At 38.4% G+C, this 15437-nt stretch overlaps 1 protein-coding gene across 2 annotated transcripts in view; it reads right to left on the minus strand.

Moving 5' to 3' along the window:
• itprid2 (ITPR interacting domain containing 2) overlaps positions 1-14731 on the minus strand; it is a 42527-nt gene extending 27796 nt beyond the window's left edge. For both annotated transcript variants that reach the window (XM_069663378.1, XM_069663377.1), the window contains exons 1-6: positions 14644-14731; positions 7462-7544; positions 5513-5677; positions 3498-3540; positions 1261-1310; positions 990-1043 (exon numbers count right to left, since the gene is read on the minus strand). In XM_069663378.1, the coding sequence (XP_069519479.1) occupies positions 990-1043; positions 1261-1310; positions 3498-3540; positions 5513-5677; positions 7462-7504 (355 nt within the window). In that variant the 5' untranslated portion in view covers positions 7505-7544; positions 14644-14731. The remainder of the gene's footprint in view (positions 1-989; positions 1044-1260; positions 1311-3497; positions 3541-5512; positions 5678-7461; positions 7545-14643) is intronic.
• Between the last annotated feature and the right edge of the window lie 706 nt (positions 14732-15437).

A 15437-nucleotide genomic window follows, 5' to 3' on the forward strand; every position in this document is an offset into this window, starting at 1 on the left:
TCAGTAAGATTTTGTTGTCTGAACTGAAATCTAATTTTTAAATCAGTCCGAGAAACAAAACATAAGTGATCTGGACCCAATCCCGACCCTTGTGTTCAGTATTAAAATCCTTACCAGAGCTCTTATATAGCACACATGCTATATGACTGTGACAAGGTTAAAGATTTATGTGGGATAATAACGTCTTATGTCAAATGGGTCCCTTGCTATTAATAAAGCTCTGTGCAAGTCATGCATCATGGGTAAAAATCTATACATGCAAGGCATTGGAAATCAGTCCAGCCTTAATCATTTGATCATTGTAATGAACTCCAACATATCGAGCTTTTAATTAATCCTATTTAAAACTCTCAGGAACGAGTGGACAGTCTTACTTCAGCTCTTTGATCATTCTTACGCAAGTTCCCTAAAACCAAAGAATGGTTCATTTAAAGCCCAAAAAAAGTCAGCCAGCTCTGTGAAGACTTCATCAGTTATTTTAAGCCCTTTTCACACATGCACTCCAGACAATTTCCAGAATATTTCAAGCCTGACAGTCTTCCCCTGAAATTTTCCAGAGTTGCCCTTTCAAACACGTCCCTCACAGCGGGAGATTTCTCAGCCAGAAGCTCCTTATCTCTCCTATATGCAGACATCTTTGCCGTCTTGTAAATGATCCTGCTTCTTTAACCTCAGATGTTTTTATACATCCTGTTATGTGACGCTCTTCCTACCAGTCAGATGATATAAACGTCTTCACCCCGCCCACTAGCTCACGGTGAATCGTCCTTACCTGCTGCGTTCACACATCGGCTCACCCCGACTTCTCGCAGACTATCCTGACCCACAGTAAGAGCCCACAACATCTCAGCTCTATTACAAGTCTGCACACTAAAACTTTAGAAGGTGAACGAGGACTTTGAAAATGTCAAAGTACTTAAAAGGAAGCGGTTTACAATGAGCAGAAATCTGTAATCTTGTTTGTATTGTGAGTTTTTCTCTGTACTGACCTTCAGCTCCCAGTGAAAGGTCATCTTCAAAGCTGCAGCCGTTCCTCAGCGCCCCTATTCTCACACACACACACACACACACAGTAAACACAACAGAGTTATGTTATGAAACCTCACGAACATGTCTATAGCTACAGACGGTAAGAGAAATTTCTCTACAAATACCGACACATAGCCACTTCAAACTTTAAAAACTAAATATGACACTAGTTCAAAGTCAAAATAGAGGTGCCATGTTATATGTAAACAACACAGGAAAAATGTGGATTACCTTTGTTGGGAGAAGCACTCTGCTCATCTAGAGAGGCTCCGAGGGGAGTCCTGGACAAGAGGCACAAGAGACAGAGTTATACATCAACCAGAGCCATAAACTGAAACATTAAAAACATAACATACGGCTCTATCAGTGTGGTCAGGTCAGCTCCTATTAGCTCTCAGTATGTGGTGCAAAACAGACCAGCTGCATACCGACAGGATCATATTATATGACCCCTGAGCAAACACTGGATACACAAAACAGCAGAAGTAAGGGGTACGCAGAAGCAAGGATCCTGGTTGTTCATTTTGGCGAGATTTGGCTAAAACTACCAGAACACCTCTTGGTATAGCATGAGCTAATTTCCCCATGCTAAGTTCCTGTCCGGCTGAAGACAACCATCCTGGTGAAGGGCAACTATTCAAGGCTAACTGCCAGTTAGACGAGGGTGAACTACACCAAATGTAAAAGTATCTGTCTGTCAAGTGAAGGCTAACTATCCCTGGATAGTGTCCCCAATTTGACCTCCTGTCAGGCAAAGGTTTACTATCCAAACAAGGTCTCGGTTGAAGGCTTAATAACAAGGCACTAACTGCATGTCAGGTTAAGGCTAAGTAACGTAAGATAACTGCCTGTCATACAAAGGCGTAACTACCCAACCCTAACCAATGCTTATACCTGTCAGCTAAAGGCTAACTATGTGCTTACTGTATGTCAGGCTAACATTAAGGAAGGCAGGCTAACCTCCTGTCAGACAAAGAGTAACTATTTAAGGCTTTGGCTAAGTAATCCATGCTAAGTGCCTATAAGACATAGGCTAACTGTCAGTGACGCAGGCTCAACACCCTTCAGGAGAATCAACTCTCTCAGAGTGTCAGGTTAAGTTAAGTAGGCTAACTGGGCTTACTATTCCAGCGCTACCTGCCCATCAGGCAGCACATGTTAAAGAATAACTGTACCGAGGCTAACTGTCAGACAAAAGCGAACCCTTCCAGCTTTAACTGTGCATCACAGTAAGGCTAAGTAACGTAAGCTAACCACCTAACAGAAGACCACAAACCGCTTCTCAGCTAAGAAACTCCAGCACCAGGCACCTGTCAGGTGAAAGTGAACTAACTCTCGGTTAGGTAAGGCTACTTCTGAATTTACAACTACTGACCAGGCTTGACTACATATCCCAGGTTAAATCCTGACTTTCTCCCCTATCCCAGGTGTTCTACTAACCAGACTAGTTGTCCCAGGCTAACTACCTGACAAGATCAGGCTAGTTGACAGCAGCAGTAAGCTAGCCGGTCCGAGCTGCTGCCTGCAGCCGAACGCTGCAAACTCTAAGCTGTTACACAACCTGCGGCTCTTATCGACGGGACAAACTTCATGCCACCATTCAACACACACATGAGCACACAACCTCACACACAATGATGGTTGTGTAACAGTGCGCAGCCGCAGTGTTTGCTAAACCTCCCACTTCTAAACGGCAGCCATGTTGGCCTCAGGCTCCAGCCCTGCAGCTGTTGCTATAGTGACCTGTGACTCTGTTTCTTCTGGTCATGTTAGCACGGTGACATTACAGAGGGACACGTCTGAGCACTGTAGAGCCAGAGGGTTGTGAGTGACAGCAGCTAACAGTGTGTGTGTGTGTGATAAGAGTGTTGACTCAGCAGGAGGAACTCCTCCTCTGTTTGCACTCCTTTCTTTTTTTCCGCCTTTCTTTCCGTCTTCTGTCAGCTTCTTCCTGCATCTTTTTTTTTCCTTCTTCGCCTCCACGGCTCTACAGGGCCCTATCTCTGGGCGTGGGTCTCCTACCTTTGTGCCCATGTGTTCTGTGTGTTGTATGTCTAGGCGTTGGCCGTGTATCAGTTTTACGTCAGAGGCTGACAACTCTGCTCCTAAACACACAAACTTACACCTCCAGAACACCAATAACAGAATAAGCCAGTCTGCCCCTCAACCGGTCAGTCAGGAATACTTAGTTTGTTTACTGTACTTTCCTGCTGATCATTTCCCAATCGTCCATCAGTTTTTTATTTTGATTTTGTCTCTAGTTTCCTGGAAAACGTGCTTGCAGCAACTTGAAACCTGCTGCAGAATAATAATCCATGCTAGTCCACATTTGTTTCTTCATTTCAAGGTATACTTAAGTGCAGAATGGCTGAAAAAGCTGCACTGCTCTAACACAAAAGACACCAAGCAAACTGGCTAAAACATGAAAAAGAGGTAATTAAAAATCTGGTGATGAATCAATACTTTACCTGCATTCAATCAGCCAACTGGTTATCTTGTTGGGAACTCGTCCTGACAGAGAGAGACAAGAGGAGCATGTTAGAGCAATACGCCAGCTGATGTCGTGTACAACAGTGATTACGACATGCTATAAAAGCAGTACAGCAGTGGCAGACTTCAGGATATAACTCTAAACATCACAGCTGATTGTGGTCATGAGGCTGCAATTCCAGCACAGTTTACATCCAAATGTGCTGCAGCTTACCATTATTTTCAGATTTGTTGTTTTATGAAAAATGGCCATCAAAGTTTCCCTGAGCCTGAGCAGAAATCTTTATACTTACAAACCAAAAATATGAACATAAATATGATATAAAAACAGCAGCACAGCAAATCCAAAAAGCTTGAATCACTTTCACTTATAATGAACGACTTAAACAATTAAATCATTATCAAACTCCAAGTACATAAACTCTGTTGACAGTTAAAGAAAGCCAACATGGCTTAAAATGATTGTGCATGTTTAAACAAGACTCATGTCTGGACCATAAGCGTCACATGAGCGTCATAATCACATGAGGACAGTGTTTATGCACACTTAAGTGTCTGGGCTATACCGGTTCTTTCATGTCTATGCATCTGTTAGATAATTTTATGATTAAATCCTGAAAAATAAAGCAAAGTGCATTAAAAAAAAAGTTTAGAATAGCATTGGCTGCAAAATAAAGATGACTTTTGACTGAGTGCAAAATAGATTTAAGGCATAAATAAACATGTGAGAGTGGCAGCTGAGTTGCATGCCTCCACCGAGCTGGTGCAGACAGCTGCATTCATTTAACTTGAAGTGTATTTTTCTTTGCGAGACATGCAAGTTAAAAATGCATCTGATATGCTTTTAGATTAGACAACCTTAAAGATTCTGCATCCATACTGGTGTCTGTATGCTGCACCTTTAGCTAAATCCTCACATCCACATGCTAACAGGCTCACAAAGACCGTGCTAACATGCTGTGTTTGTTAACCATGTTCACAAAGCTTAGCAGGTTTGCATGCTAACAAGCTAATCGCACTTTCATAATAACTTATTTATAATGCACCTTTCAAAACCAAAGTTACGAGGTGCCTCACAGGCAGCCATTAAAATACAAGTAGAAAAACAGGCAGACAAAAGGCAGGTATAATAAGATGTTAAAGTAACCTTAATAAAATCAAATAAATAAAAGTAGCAGTGTCCTAATTAACACAAAAAGTAATTTATGGGCATCAATCAAAAAACAGTTTTGGAGTAAATTCCCTCATGAACAAAAAATGTGAATTTCATGGATTAGAGGAAAAGTCAGGGAAAAATCAAGAGAGTAAATCCTCTCTGCAACTTTTGGGATGTCTTTACTAAAGCAGTGGGCTGACTGACAGCAGCTTATCATCGCTGGCATCTCATAGCTAAAAACGCAAGGTGAGAATTACTGAAAAAAAATCAACATATGACTAAATATATGTAGCATGATTTCAGAGAGTTCCAACATGGGTTGTGTATTGTAAAAACTTATTGTAAAGTCTTATTGTGCTGTGTTGTTTTTTATTTCCCTATTTTATTGTTAATGTAACTGTGGAGCTGCGTTGTTGAGGCCACATCAATATCATTTAAAAATCCCAAAACAATACACCTGCAAATATTTGTTTACTACCTGTAAAATTAACGGATGAAGAAACTTCTCACAGCTTTTTGCTTAACAAACCATACAATGGAGACACTGTTGCTTAGTGACCTTAAAAACAATACACCACTGGCCTTTTTGTTCTGCAATTTCTAGTTGCAGACACATTGGGTGATACTGATATATAACTCTGATAAGATCCTGTCTGCTCTATCTTTGGCACACAGCTAACGTGGCTGCAGGGAAGAAAATATTCAAAGGTTGCTGCAGAAAATGAAAAGAGTTTATCAGCTACTACAGTGTTTACACTTTTACAAATAGTTTACCTTTTAAGATACTAAAAATATTCCCTGACATAACATTTTGGTGAGAGTTGAGCTCAGTCTAACCTGGTTCCTCTGAGGGTCTCTTTGCCTCTGCGTCCCTCTGGTTCTGCTGCGGCTCCTCTGGGCCACATTGCTCCTGTTCTGATTCTTGCCAGAGGGAGTCTCTGCTCTGGGCCCAGGCCCGACGCCGCAGACAGGCTATGTTGGAGTCTGACTGCACTCTGGGATCTGAGGATCAATCAAGCAGACAATCTGTCTGAACATCAGACTGCTATGAAGTCATCAATCAGGTTTGACAGGTATTCAACCTGACAAACAGAAACTACAACTGATTCAATACAAACACAGCAGGTGAGTGGAGCAGAGCGGTCACATGCATTAGCCCCCGCCCGGCATATCTGGATCACCACACTGTCTTTATGACCACAAGCGTGCAACAGTCACGTACAGGTTATGGTCAGTTTGGTCAAGTTTGCAATTGGCCTACTACGCTAGAAGAGGCAGAAGCTGGATCTTTAAACCATGTACCCTCTACTTCCCTAACATGTCTGTAACTGTTACAACTTACTCACTGTGCCTTTAAGCTAATATTTGTTTGACCATTCCTGTCATCTAGCTAACTGTTTCAACTTTTCATCTAGGCTTTGACTTTTAGCCAACTGTTTTAACCCATTACTTTTAGCTAACTGTTTCAAGTAATAACACATTTCTTTTAGCTAACTGTTTCAACTTTTCACCCATTACTTTTGCTAACTGTTTTACCATCACTTTTAGCTAACTTTTCAGAGGTTTAACTATCACTATTAGTTGACAGTTTCAACTTTTACCCATTACTTTGAGCTACCTGTGTCAACCTTTTAGAACTTTTAGCTAACTGTTTCAACCTTTTATTACTTTAAGTTAACCGTTTCAACTGTTTACCCATCACTTTTAGCCGATCATTACCATTTACTTTCAGCTAACTTTTAACTTCTCATCTATTACTTTTGACTTACTGTTTAAACCTTTTATGACTTTAAGCTAACCTTTTCTACCTTTTATTACTTTAAACTAACCGTTTCAACTTTTTAACCATCCCTTTTAGTCAACTTTTTACCAATTACCTTTAGCTAGCCTAAATATTTCAGCTTTTTACCCAATATTTTTAGCTAACTGTTACAACTTGTAGCCCATAACTTTTAGCTAACTACAACTTGTAACCCATTACTTTTAGCTAGCCTAAATGTTTCAGCTTTTACCCAATACTTTTAGCTAACTGTTACAACTCGTAGCCCATTACTTTTAGCTAACTACACCGTGTAGCCCATTACTTTTAGCTAGCCTAAATGTTTCAGTTTTTTACCCATAACTTTTAGCTAACTCTTTCAACGTATTACCGAATACTTTTAGCTAACTGATACAACTTGTAGCCCATTACTTTTAGCTAACTGCACCAACTTTTTACCCATTACTTTTAGCTGGCCTAAATGTTTCAGCTTTTTACCCAATACTTTTAGCTAACTGTTACAACTTGTATCCCATTACTTTTAGCTAACTTTTCAACTGCTTGCATTTATTCTGGCCAACTGTTTTAACAGTTTACCGATTATTTTTGCTGCTAACTATTTTAACAGTTCATCATCGCTTTTAGCTAGTTGTTTAACTTATTATCCATTATTATAACTAACTGGTTCAACTGCTTATCTATTATTTTTTACTGCTTCAACTGTTTAATGTTACCCAATATCTATTTCAGTTGTTGCATTACTTTTAGCTAACTGTTTATCCAGTTCTTACGTCATGTCCATAACTTTTAGCTGACTATTTCAACTGATTTTATTTTTAGTTTAGTTTACTATTTTAACCGTTTATCCCTTACGTTTAGCTTACATTTTTAGCAATGTATCCATTACTGTAAGCTCTAAAATTGAAGTATAATCCATCATTTGTAGCTAGCTATTTCAACTTTAAATCCATACATTATGTCCATTCATTTAACCATTTTAGTATACAGTTAAAATAAGATGACCTACCTGTTGCAGTGCTGGTGTCCACTCCCAGAGCTCCACCTTCCATGACTGACAACTCTACAGCAACATCAGCAACAGGTACGCACCTGAGAAGAGAGGGTGGAGCGAGAGGACGAGGATATTAAACCTATTCATTATTCTCAAGATGGAGACAGCTGACAGCAAAAAACAGATTGGAGATTGAAAGGAACAATTGATTGAAAACTGACCGCTAATTAGGGAACAAGCTCTAAATGCATAACAAGTGACTCATCCTGGAGGGAGGAAACAGAGGAAAGATGTTTTGTGGTGAGATGAGAACTTGAGAAGCGGCCTTTATTATTAATGACCACTTTCCCCACACTGAGACCAGCTGAGATTACACAGAGAGACACAAATATTTTATGCAACTTTATAGAGATGTCTTTGGTCTCAATTTATTGGTATTGGTATTTGCTAAAATAGGACATTATGATTTATGATTCTCTTGTAAAAGATTGTTTGCTGTTTATTTAAAAATGTATTGCATCACTGATTTCTGAACACATGTTTTTTTGTTTCTTTCCTAAATGTAGGCCTGAGGTTAAGTAATTCCAGTATGTTTACAAGCCATTTGAGGGGTTTTATGCACATTTTGATATATCATAAATCGCATTTTTACTGCAAAGTGTTTCTGTAGTTCGAACAACTCTTACTGAGAGGTCTTCTTTCATAAAGTAATCAGTTATGCATCGTTTCTATTTTGGGCTTAGCATTCTCCCAGAAATATTTCAGGAGTCAAAGTTGAGGAGTCAAAAGTGTCCGTCAACTGAGCAAATAATGTTTATCTGTATATATGCAGTGCCGAAACTGTGGCGGCAGGACTATTGACACAAAACAACAATATTTAAAGACAATTCAGGACACGACAGGAAGGATTTCTGTTCAGATGCAGAAAAGCAATTAACCTACAGACTGTTCCAGTTACAGCAATATGTCCTTTTTATATGACTGTCAAATTTGGGGGAATTTGAAAAGTTAGTCGAGGAAAACAAGAACTCTGAAGTTGTGAACGGGGAAGTTATGATTGACATTTCTCTCCATTTCCTGGGTTAATGATTTAATTGTAAACGCAACCAGCAGATCAATAAAGCATTTCTAGAATAAGCAGCTAAAGAGCCCCAGCAAACCCACTGTTTGCAAGTTCAGATCTATTAATAGGTAATTTGGTTACCCGGCGCTATAAATAGCTACCTTGGAGGAACGGTCAAAAAGCCATGAACTAAAATAAAACTAAAGGCTAAAATATCAAACGGAGGTCAACAAAGCCAGAACAGAAAATGAGGAAAGAATCCGTGTAGAGTCGCTGCCTGCAAGGAGGAGGAGAAGGATGGAGCGGACGAGGGAGAGAAAGAAGGACGTGTGAAACAGGAAACCAGTGTTTAGAATAAAGAACAGAGCAACTTCCTGTCCAAGAGAGATGGTTGGGCTGATTGGGGGACAACTTTATTTTTAGATTTTTCATGTAAATGCAAAACAAACTGGAATGTCAGAAAACAACAACACACAGACGGACAGTGTGCGGAGAGCAAGTCCTCTGCAGCAGAGTCTGTAACACACAGCTTCCAGTGCTGCAGAGGAGCTGCTCAGCTGTCCCCCAAATCTGAGCATCAATCACTCCTGGGGGCTTAAAAGGGGATGTAAAAGTGTTTGTAGAGGTTGTTTGGTTTTTGATAGTTATGAAAGGATTGAATGTCAGAGAAAAGCATCAACCTGTCGAGTACTGAAAGTTGCAACATCTTTTTAGATTCTTTGTTGGATTAAACATTTCACCATGAATAATATTAGACTATTCGATTGAATCCAATTTCTTAAAAGGCTTTTCTACTAAGACAAACACAGATGAAATTGAGAAATGCGTGTTGTTTCTTTTTAAAAAAAAAACAAAACAAGAAGACTTCAGCCACGACAGCAGGTCTGCAAAGCTATACTTAAGCACTTAGGCACAGCAGTGCTTCAAGCTCAATGCTACAATCGGCATGCTAATATGCTAAAAATGACAATGCTAATATGCTGATTCTTAACAGTTTACCATCATCTATATGTTGCTAAGTGCTACTCATGGTGATTCATGTTGGGCCTCTCTTTAAATAACATAAAGAGTCGGTCTAGACCTGCTCTTTTTGTAAAGTGTCTCGAGATAACTTTGGTTATGATTTGGCGCTATACAAATAAAATTTGATTTGATTTGATCATCTTAGCTCAGTGTGTTAGCATGCTAACAGTAGCTAATCAACGTTAAAGACACAGAGATTCATATGTATATGCAGGTCTTGCGTCATAAACCGGAGTATTGCACAGGTTAAAACTTTGACAAGATGATGACGTTAAAGGAAATGTCAGTGGATCAACAAAGTTATTACGATTAATCCCAAAGGCAACATGAATATCTGGATTAAATGCTACGTCAATCCATCACATGCTTGTTGATATTTCACCAGTTAAGTAAAAACTTGGTGGCGCTAAAGAGGAGCTCGGGATCACTAAAAACAACAGGATTTATTCTCTGGACACCAAAATATTTGGTACCAATTTTCATGACAAACTAACATCTGAGTCGAGAAAAAACCAACAGACCAATGTATTCTCTAATTTACCAATATCATGCGTCTCCCATGTAAATATAACCACATAAAAGAGCCCATTATGAAAAAATGTCGTAAAACCTCTTGCTCTGCATGTCAATTATTTTTCTAGAAACCAACAAATAAATCTTTTCAATTCTAATTGGGACAACTTTTATCTCAAAATCACAAACATCACGATCCACAGTAAGCTCTGCGGAAGATCAAAGACGCACACAAATAAACACAACAGCTCAATATTTGTTTTACTAACAGAGTCGTTCCTGACAGTTATGTAACCGAGACTTCTAAAAACATTGTTTCTATACAAACTTCAATTAACTGCCTTTGATCTGAAAATCACAAACTCGGTGCTAAAATTATCAGTAACTTAAAAGCTCCTTTAGGAAGGACACATTTAGGACATCGGCTGTGACAATCAAGTCAAGGTGGACTCAGAACTAATTGTACATTTAAATAAGAACAGGGAAAATACGAATCAATACATAAAACAACAAATTCTACATATTGGTGGGAAAATGGCAATTATTTAAGTAGCAAAATCTTCTGAGCTTACTCTTTGAACCGACAGATACCTGAACAAGATACTGAATCAGATGAGAGGAGGCAGATGTTAGTTTTAAAAATGTAAGAAAACCTGTAGAATCAGAAACCAAAATATTCAAGACAGTGGAATAAATGTATTAAATATAAGTCCTGCAATTAAACAATACAAATTAATTTATACATATTTAATCTCCATTTACACATAAATGACAAATTCCTTCAACGTTTAGATTTCCCGACTTCATCAAATACATCAGAAATGATCGATCTGACCTCCAACAAATGAGCATTTTAAAAGCAGTTTTCTCCTCTTGAGGACAGACCTGACAAAGCTTAATTTTCACTCTTTACTAACCTGCATCATGATGTTATTTCAGCAAACTTAAGACCCGTTAATTAAAGTAAATCACAAGAAAATAATGTTTCCTTTTTGGGTTCATACCGCTGAAGTAAGCCAGAGTGCTGCCTCTGTGCGACTTACTATTTACAGTGAAACTGAGACTCACCACAAACAGATGAACTTTTGATGTGAACACACGGTCGCTTCTCGAGTTGCTAACTGGACTGTAAACAATGCAGCGCACGGAAAAGGAAGTCTTGGCTGGAACTTGTTTATTGCTAAATTCTGGCTTAACCGGAATGCCCGATGTGTTCACTGTTGCTCCCAGAGGGATGTAGTGTGTTAAAACACAGACTGAACAATCTATCTAATGTTAAATTGATGACCTATACGTGATTATTTAATAAGAACAGTCATTTGAGTTTCTGTAAATGTTGATGAATGACTTCCTTACCAGGTTATTTTTGTACTTTCTCTTTCCCTCCATTTTTGTTCTCAATCTTTCTTCTTTGTAATAAAATTAAGTAGGCCGAATAAGATTTACAAAAGTGTAAACCAACGTTATGCAATACTGCAATAAAATATACAAAAATGTAATGGTTTTCTGTTTCATATCACTCTAATATAATCATTCATAAACGGAACGTCTTGAAGGCGGACCTGCTGGCTCTGACAGAAACCAGACTCGGAGGGTCACCGCTGTTACGGCAACATGAACACAGCGAACCCTCCAGCTGAGCGGACACTTGAGCCCTCGTCTCAGTGACAGCGATCTCTGCTCGCTGTAAACAAAGGCTCAAAGTATTATCATTATTATTGTTTTGAGATTTATGAGCTGTGGTAATAAAACGGCCACCACAAAGAGGGTCTAATGATGCAAGAGAGGTTTTCCTTATGCAACATGAAACAGTGGTTAACTAATAACAAAGTATATTTACTCCAGTGCTGTTCTTTGTTTTGAATTGTGATGTTTTTACACTTTTTGACCTAATTATTTTCCATTTTATTCTTCTTTATACTTCTACTCCAAAACATTTTAGAGGGAAACCTTCCTTTCTCTGACCAGTGCCCAAAGTCAGATTAAACTTGTCATAAACCGCTCGTTAAGCCTCGTTTATTACATTCATTTGATATGATCAATGGCATAATAAACGCCTCTAAATTGCCACATACTTATAATTGATATAATAATAGCTAATGTATGTATAATGCACATATATACGTAAATAAGCCTCACAGCTAGAAGCTTCCTAGTTCGGATTAAGGTTCGGACGAAGTGCATGTGCAGTTCTCCCCTCGCATGCATGGGTTCCCTCCGGCTTCTCCCCACAAGGTTGTCCGTCTCTTATCCTGTTCAAGGTCGCAAGGGGGGCGCTGGAGCCTACCCCAGCTGCCACTGCGCGAGAGGCGGGGTACACCCTTGACTGATCGCCAGTCAATCACAGGGCTGACACATAGAGACAATTTTTCACGCTCACTCTCACACCTACGGGCAATTTCAGAGTCACCAATGAACCTAGCGAGCATGTCTTTGGACTGTGGGAGGAAGCCGGAGTACGACACACCCACAGGGAGAACATGCAATCTCCACACAGAAAGGCCCCCTACGTCCAAACCGGAATTCGAACCAGGAACCTTCTAGCTGTGAGGCGTCAGCGCTAACTACTGCACTGCTTATCAACAGACTAAAAAATGAAAAATAAATAATGAAAATAACCATTGCATTGTTGCCTTTTTTTAATTAGATGATTATAACATCTAAAATAATAATAATAAAACCCCACCAGCATAATGTTCATAGATCCGCAAGTTAAACCTGTTTTAATGTTCACTAGAACCTGCCTGTTGTCTGAAGACTGATCTGAAAAAAACTGTGACCCAGCCCTTTAACAAAGATGTTCTGGCACAAGCTCAGCTACATTTACCTGAGAGCTGCGGTTACAGGTCACTTACAGGACTCAGATTTGATATTAAAAAGCAGAAAAATCAGACGCATTAACTGGCCCGACAATATATAAAGAATTTGGTCGATTTCAAGCAGCTGCAACAATAAAATGCTGCTACAAATTCTTATTATAAGTATAGAACAGTTACATTAAAATACTTTAAATTTGCAGATTATACTTCTGTATTTTTATTGAATTAAGACTTTGAATGCAGCTCTTTTACTTGTTATGTTGATCTCTTGTAAAGATTGATCAGTAATGGAAATAAACCTTTGTTGCACAAAACATTGACATGTAAACAGGGTTTAAGTTAGCATCTGAATTTCACATTTAATTTATTTATACTCGGATTAAGTGGTGGAAGAAATATTCCTGCATTCAAAGAGTGAAATGCAGAAGTATCAGGAACAAAATCAAAAGTTTAAGTACTGATTACGCAGAATAGCAGCTGTTATTGTATTCTATTACTGATGCATTAACATGTATGCTCTACTTTCATTCTTATAGTAGGTCAAGGAGGAGCTGCTTACTTCAATCCATCATCTTTAACGAGCTCATGACAGGTTGGGTATGTAAAACATTACTGAAATGCAACATTTCCCTCTGAAGAGTAGACGTTTAAAACAGCAAACAAGCACCTCTAACTTGTACTGCAGTGCAGTAGTTAAGCTATTGAATTAAATCACTTTCACTTTTACAGAACTGTGCAGCTTCAGTTTCTCCCGCTGCAAATCAGAAACATTTTACATAAGAGCAGAACTAGCTTGTTTGTCAATAGCAGCAGCAACCACAAGTGAAAGGACTCTCATCTTTTGTTTCAGTTAAAGTTGCAACATCACAGCGTTTCAGAGCTAATCTTGCATTCATTTAACTTAATAAAAAATACGAGAGTATCAGAATATTACATTTATAATCTAATTGGATTCTAATTTCCTGATGCTTTAATGTGTTCATCATTTAACGCTGCAGCTGATAGAAACTGGGCTCCATTTAAAATCTCAGTACAAAGTCCAAATTGGCATATAATGTGGAGTGCTAATCCAGCACTCAAATACCAATACAAGCAAAGTAGGCTAACTAAAGTAAAAATACTCATTAGGCAAAAAGAACTTAATATAGGATATTATTGCATAATGTTAGCATTTCTCTTTTTTTTGTACTAAATATAGTGAAGTTTGATTAAATGGTAAAGTACTTGATTGTTTTCTTACCTTCCTCACGTGTTTAAATGTAAAGTATTGCTGTATGCTATCTAATGCTGTCAGATTTAATGTTGTGCAATGAAAAGAACTATATTTCTCAATAAAATGCAATGACGTAGAAGTACACAGGGGAATAACATATACATGTACGACTAATTTCTAAGTAAATGTAGTTCCGTAAAGGTGCTCAGTAGCGTCTAAAAACTGACAACAAACGTTAAAAACACACAGTGGGAGGTAAAAGGACACATTACCTTGAAGAAGCTGATCTGAAACTGTCACTTTAAACATCTGCTGATTCACACTGACACAGTTTTAGACTGATAATAAAAAGCTCATTTTAAATCAACATACGTCATTAAACTTTCCTTTTTCTTCTTTGGATGAGACTAACTTGTTTATCCTGTTCCTGCTCTGTTTGAGACAGATACACGGAGACAGCAGAACAAACTGTCCACACAACAAATACAAACACCAGCAGTACTACGTTCAGTAGTAAAATAAGCAGTATTATTCGCTGTAGTTCTTTGAGCGGTTAAGTCACTCACCGTCATGTTTCTCCGCAGTTTGTGTCTCAGCTTCCAAACTGTCAAACTTGTCCAAACTTTTTTCTGAAAGCACTCCAACATTCCTGCTTCCGCTTCCTGAAACCTGCAGCAGCATGGAGGCAGCGGAGGAGGGCGGAGGGGGCGTGTCCTCTGCAGGCTACAGGCGGGAAACAGCGACACCTCCCGGTCGACTATATGCGGCACGGCAGTGGTGGAGGAAGTACTGGGAGCCTTTATTGAACTATAGTAAAATAAAACTGATAGTCAATGTAAATATACATACACATATAGAAGGGCAAACCTGTATTTACATGTCAAAAAAGTTAAACAATGTATATTAAAAGGAAAATAGGGACATTAGATTATTATAGGCCGAATTACAAGAGCTAAATGCATAAAATGTTCCCTTTGACTGTTATACTATTATATATTAAATATTTAGATTCTTTTTTTTAGGGAATAATATAAAAGTAGGCTTTACTGAGGAGGAGCTTATGTTTGAACAATTACTGTATGATTAATCCATAATGAAAATAATGATTTTTTTCTTAGTTAAAACATTGACTGATGTTTTTTTTTTAAATCATAAATTATAAAATATATATACATTTGTTTTATATAAATAAAACATTTTCAGAGCCAAAAGTGGCACCTTCACAACGTTTGTATGTGTCCAACCAAAACACCAAAACTCAAAATAATTCATTGTAAATTAAATTCTTCGATTAATTCCAAGAAAAAGCAAAACATCTTCACATTTGTGAAGCTGTAACCATTAAATGTGTTTGCATAAC

The sequence above is a fragment of the Semicossyphus pulcher genome, unplaced genomic scaffold (assembly GCF_022749685.1).
Source record: "Semicossyphus pulcher isolate SPU_LCO1_2020_fin unplaced genomic scaffold, fSemPul1.0.p SCAF_15, whole genome shotgun sequence".
Taxonomy (NCBI): Eukaryota; Metazoa; Chordata; class Actinopteri; order Labriformes; family Labridae; genus Semicossyphus; species Semicossyphus pulcher.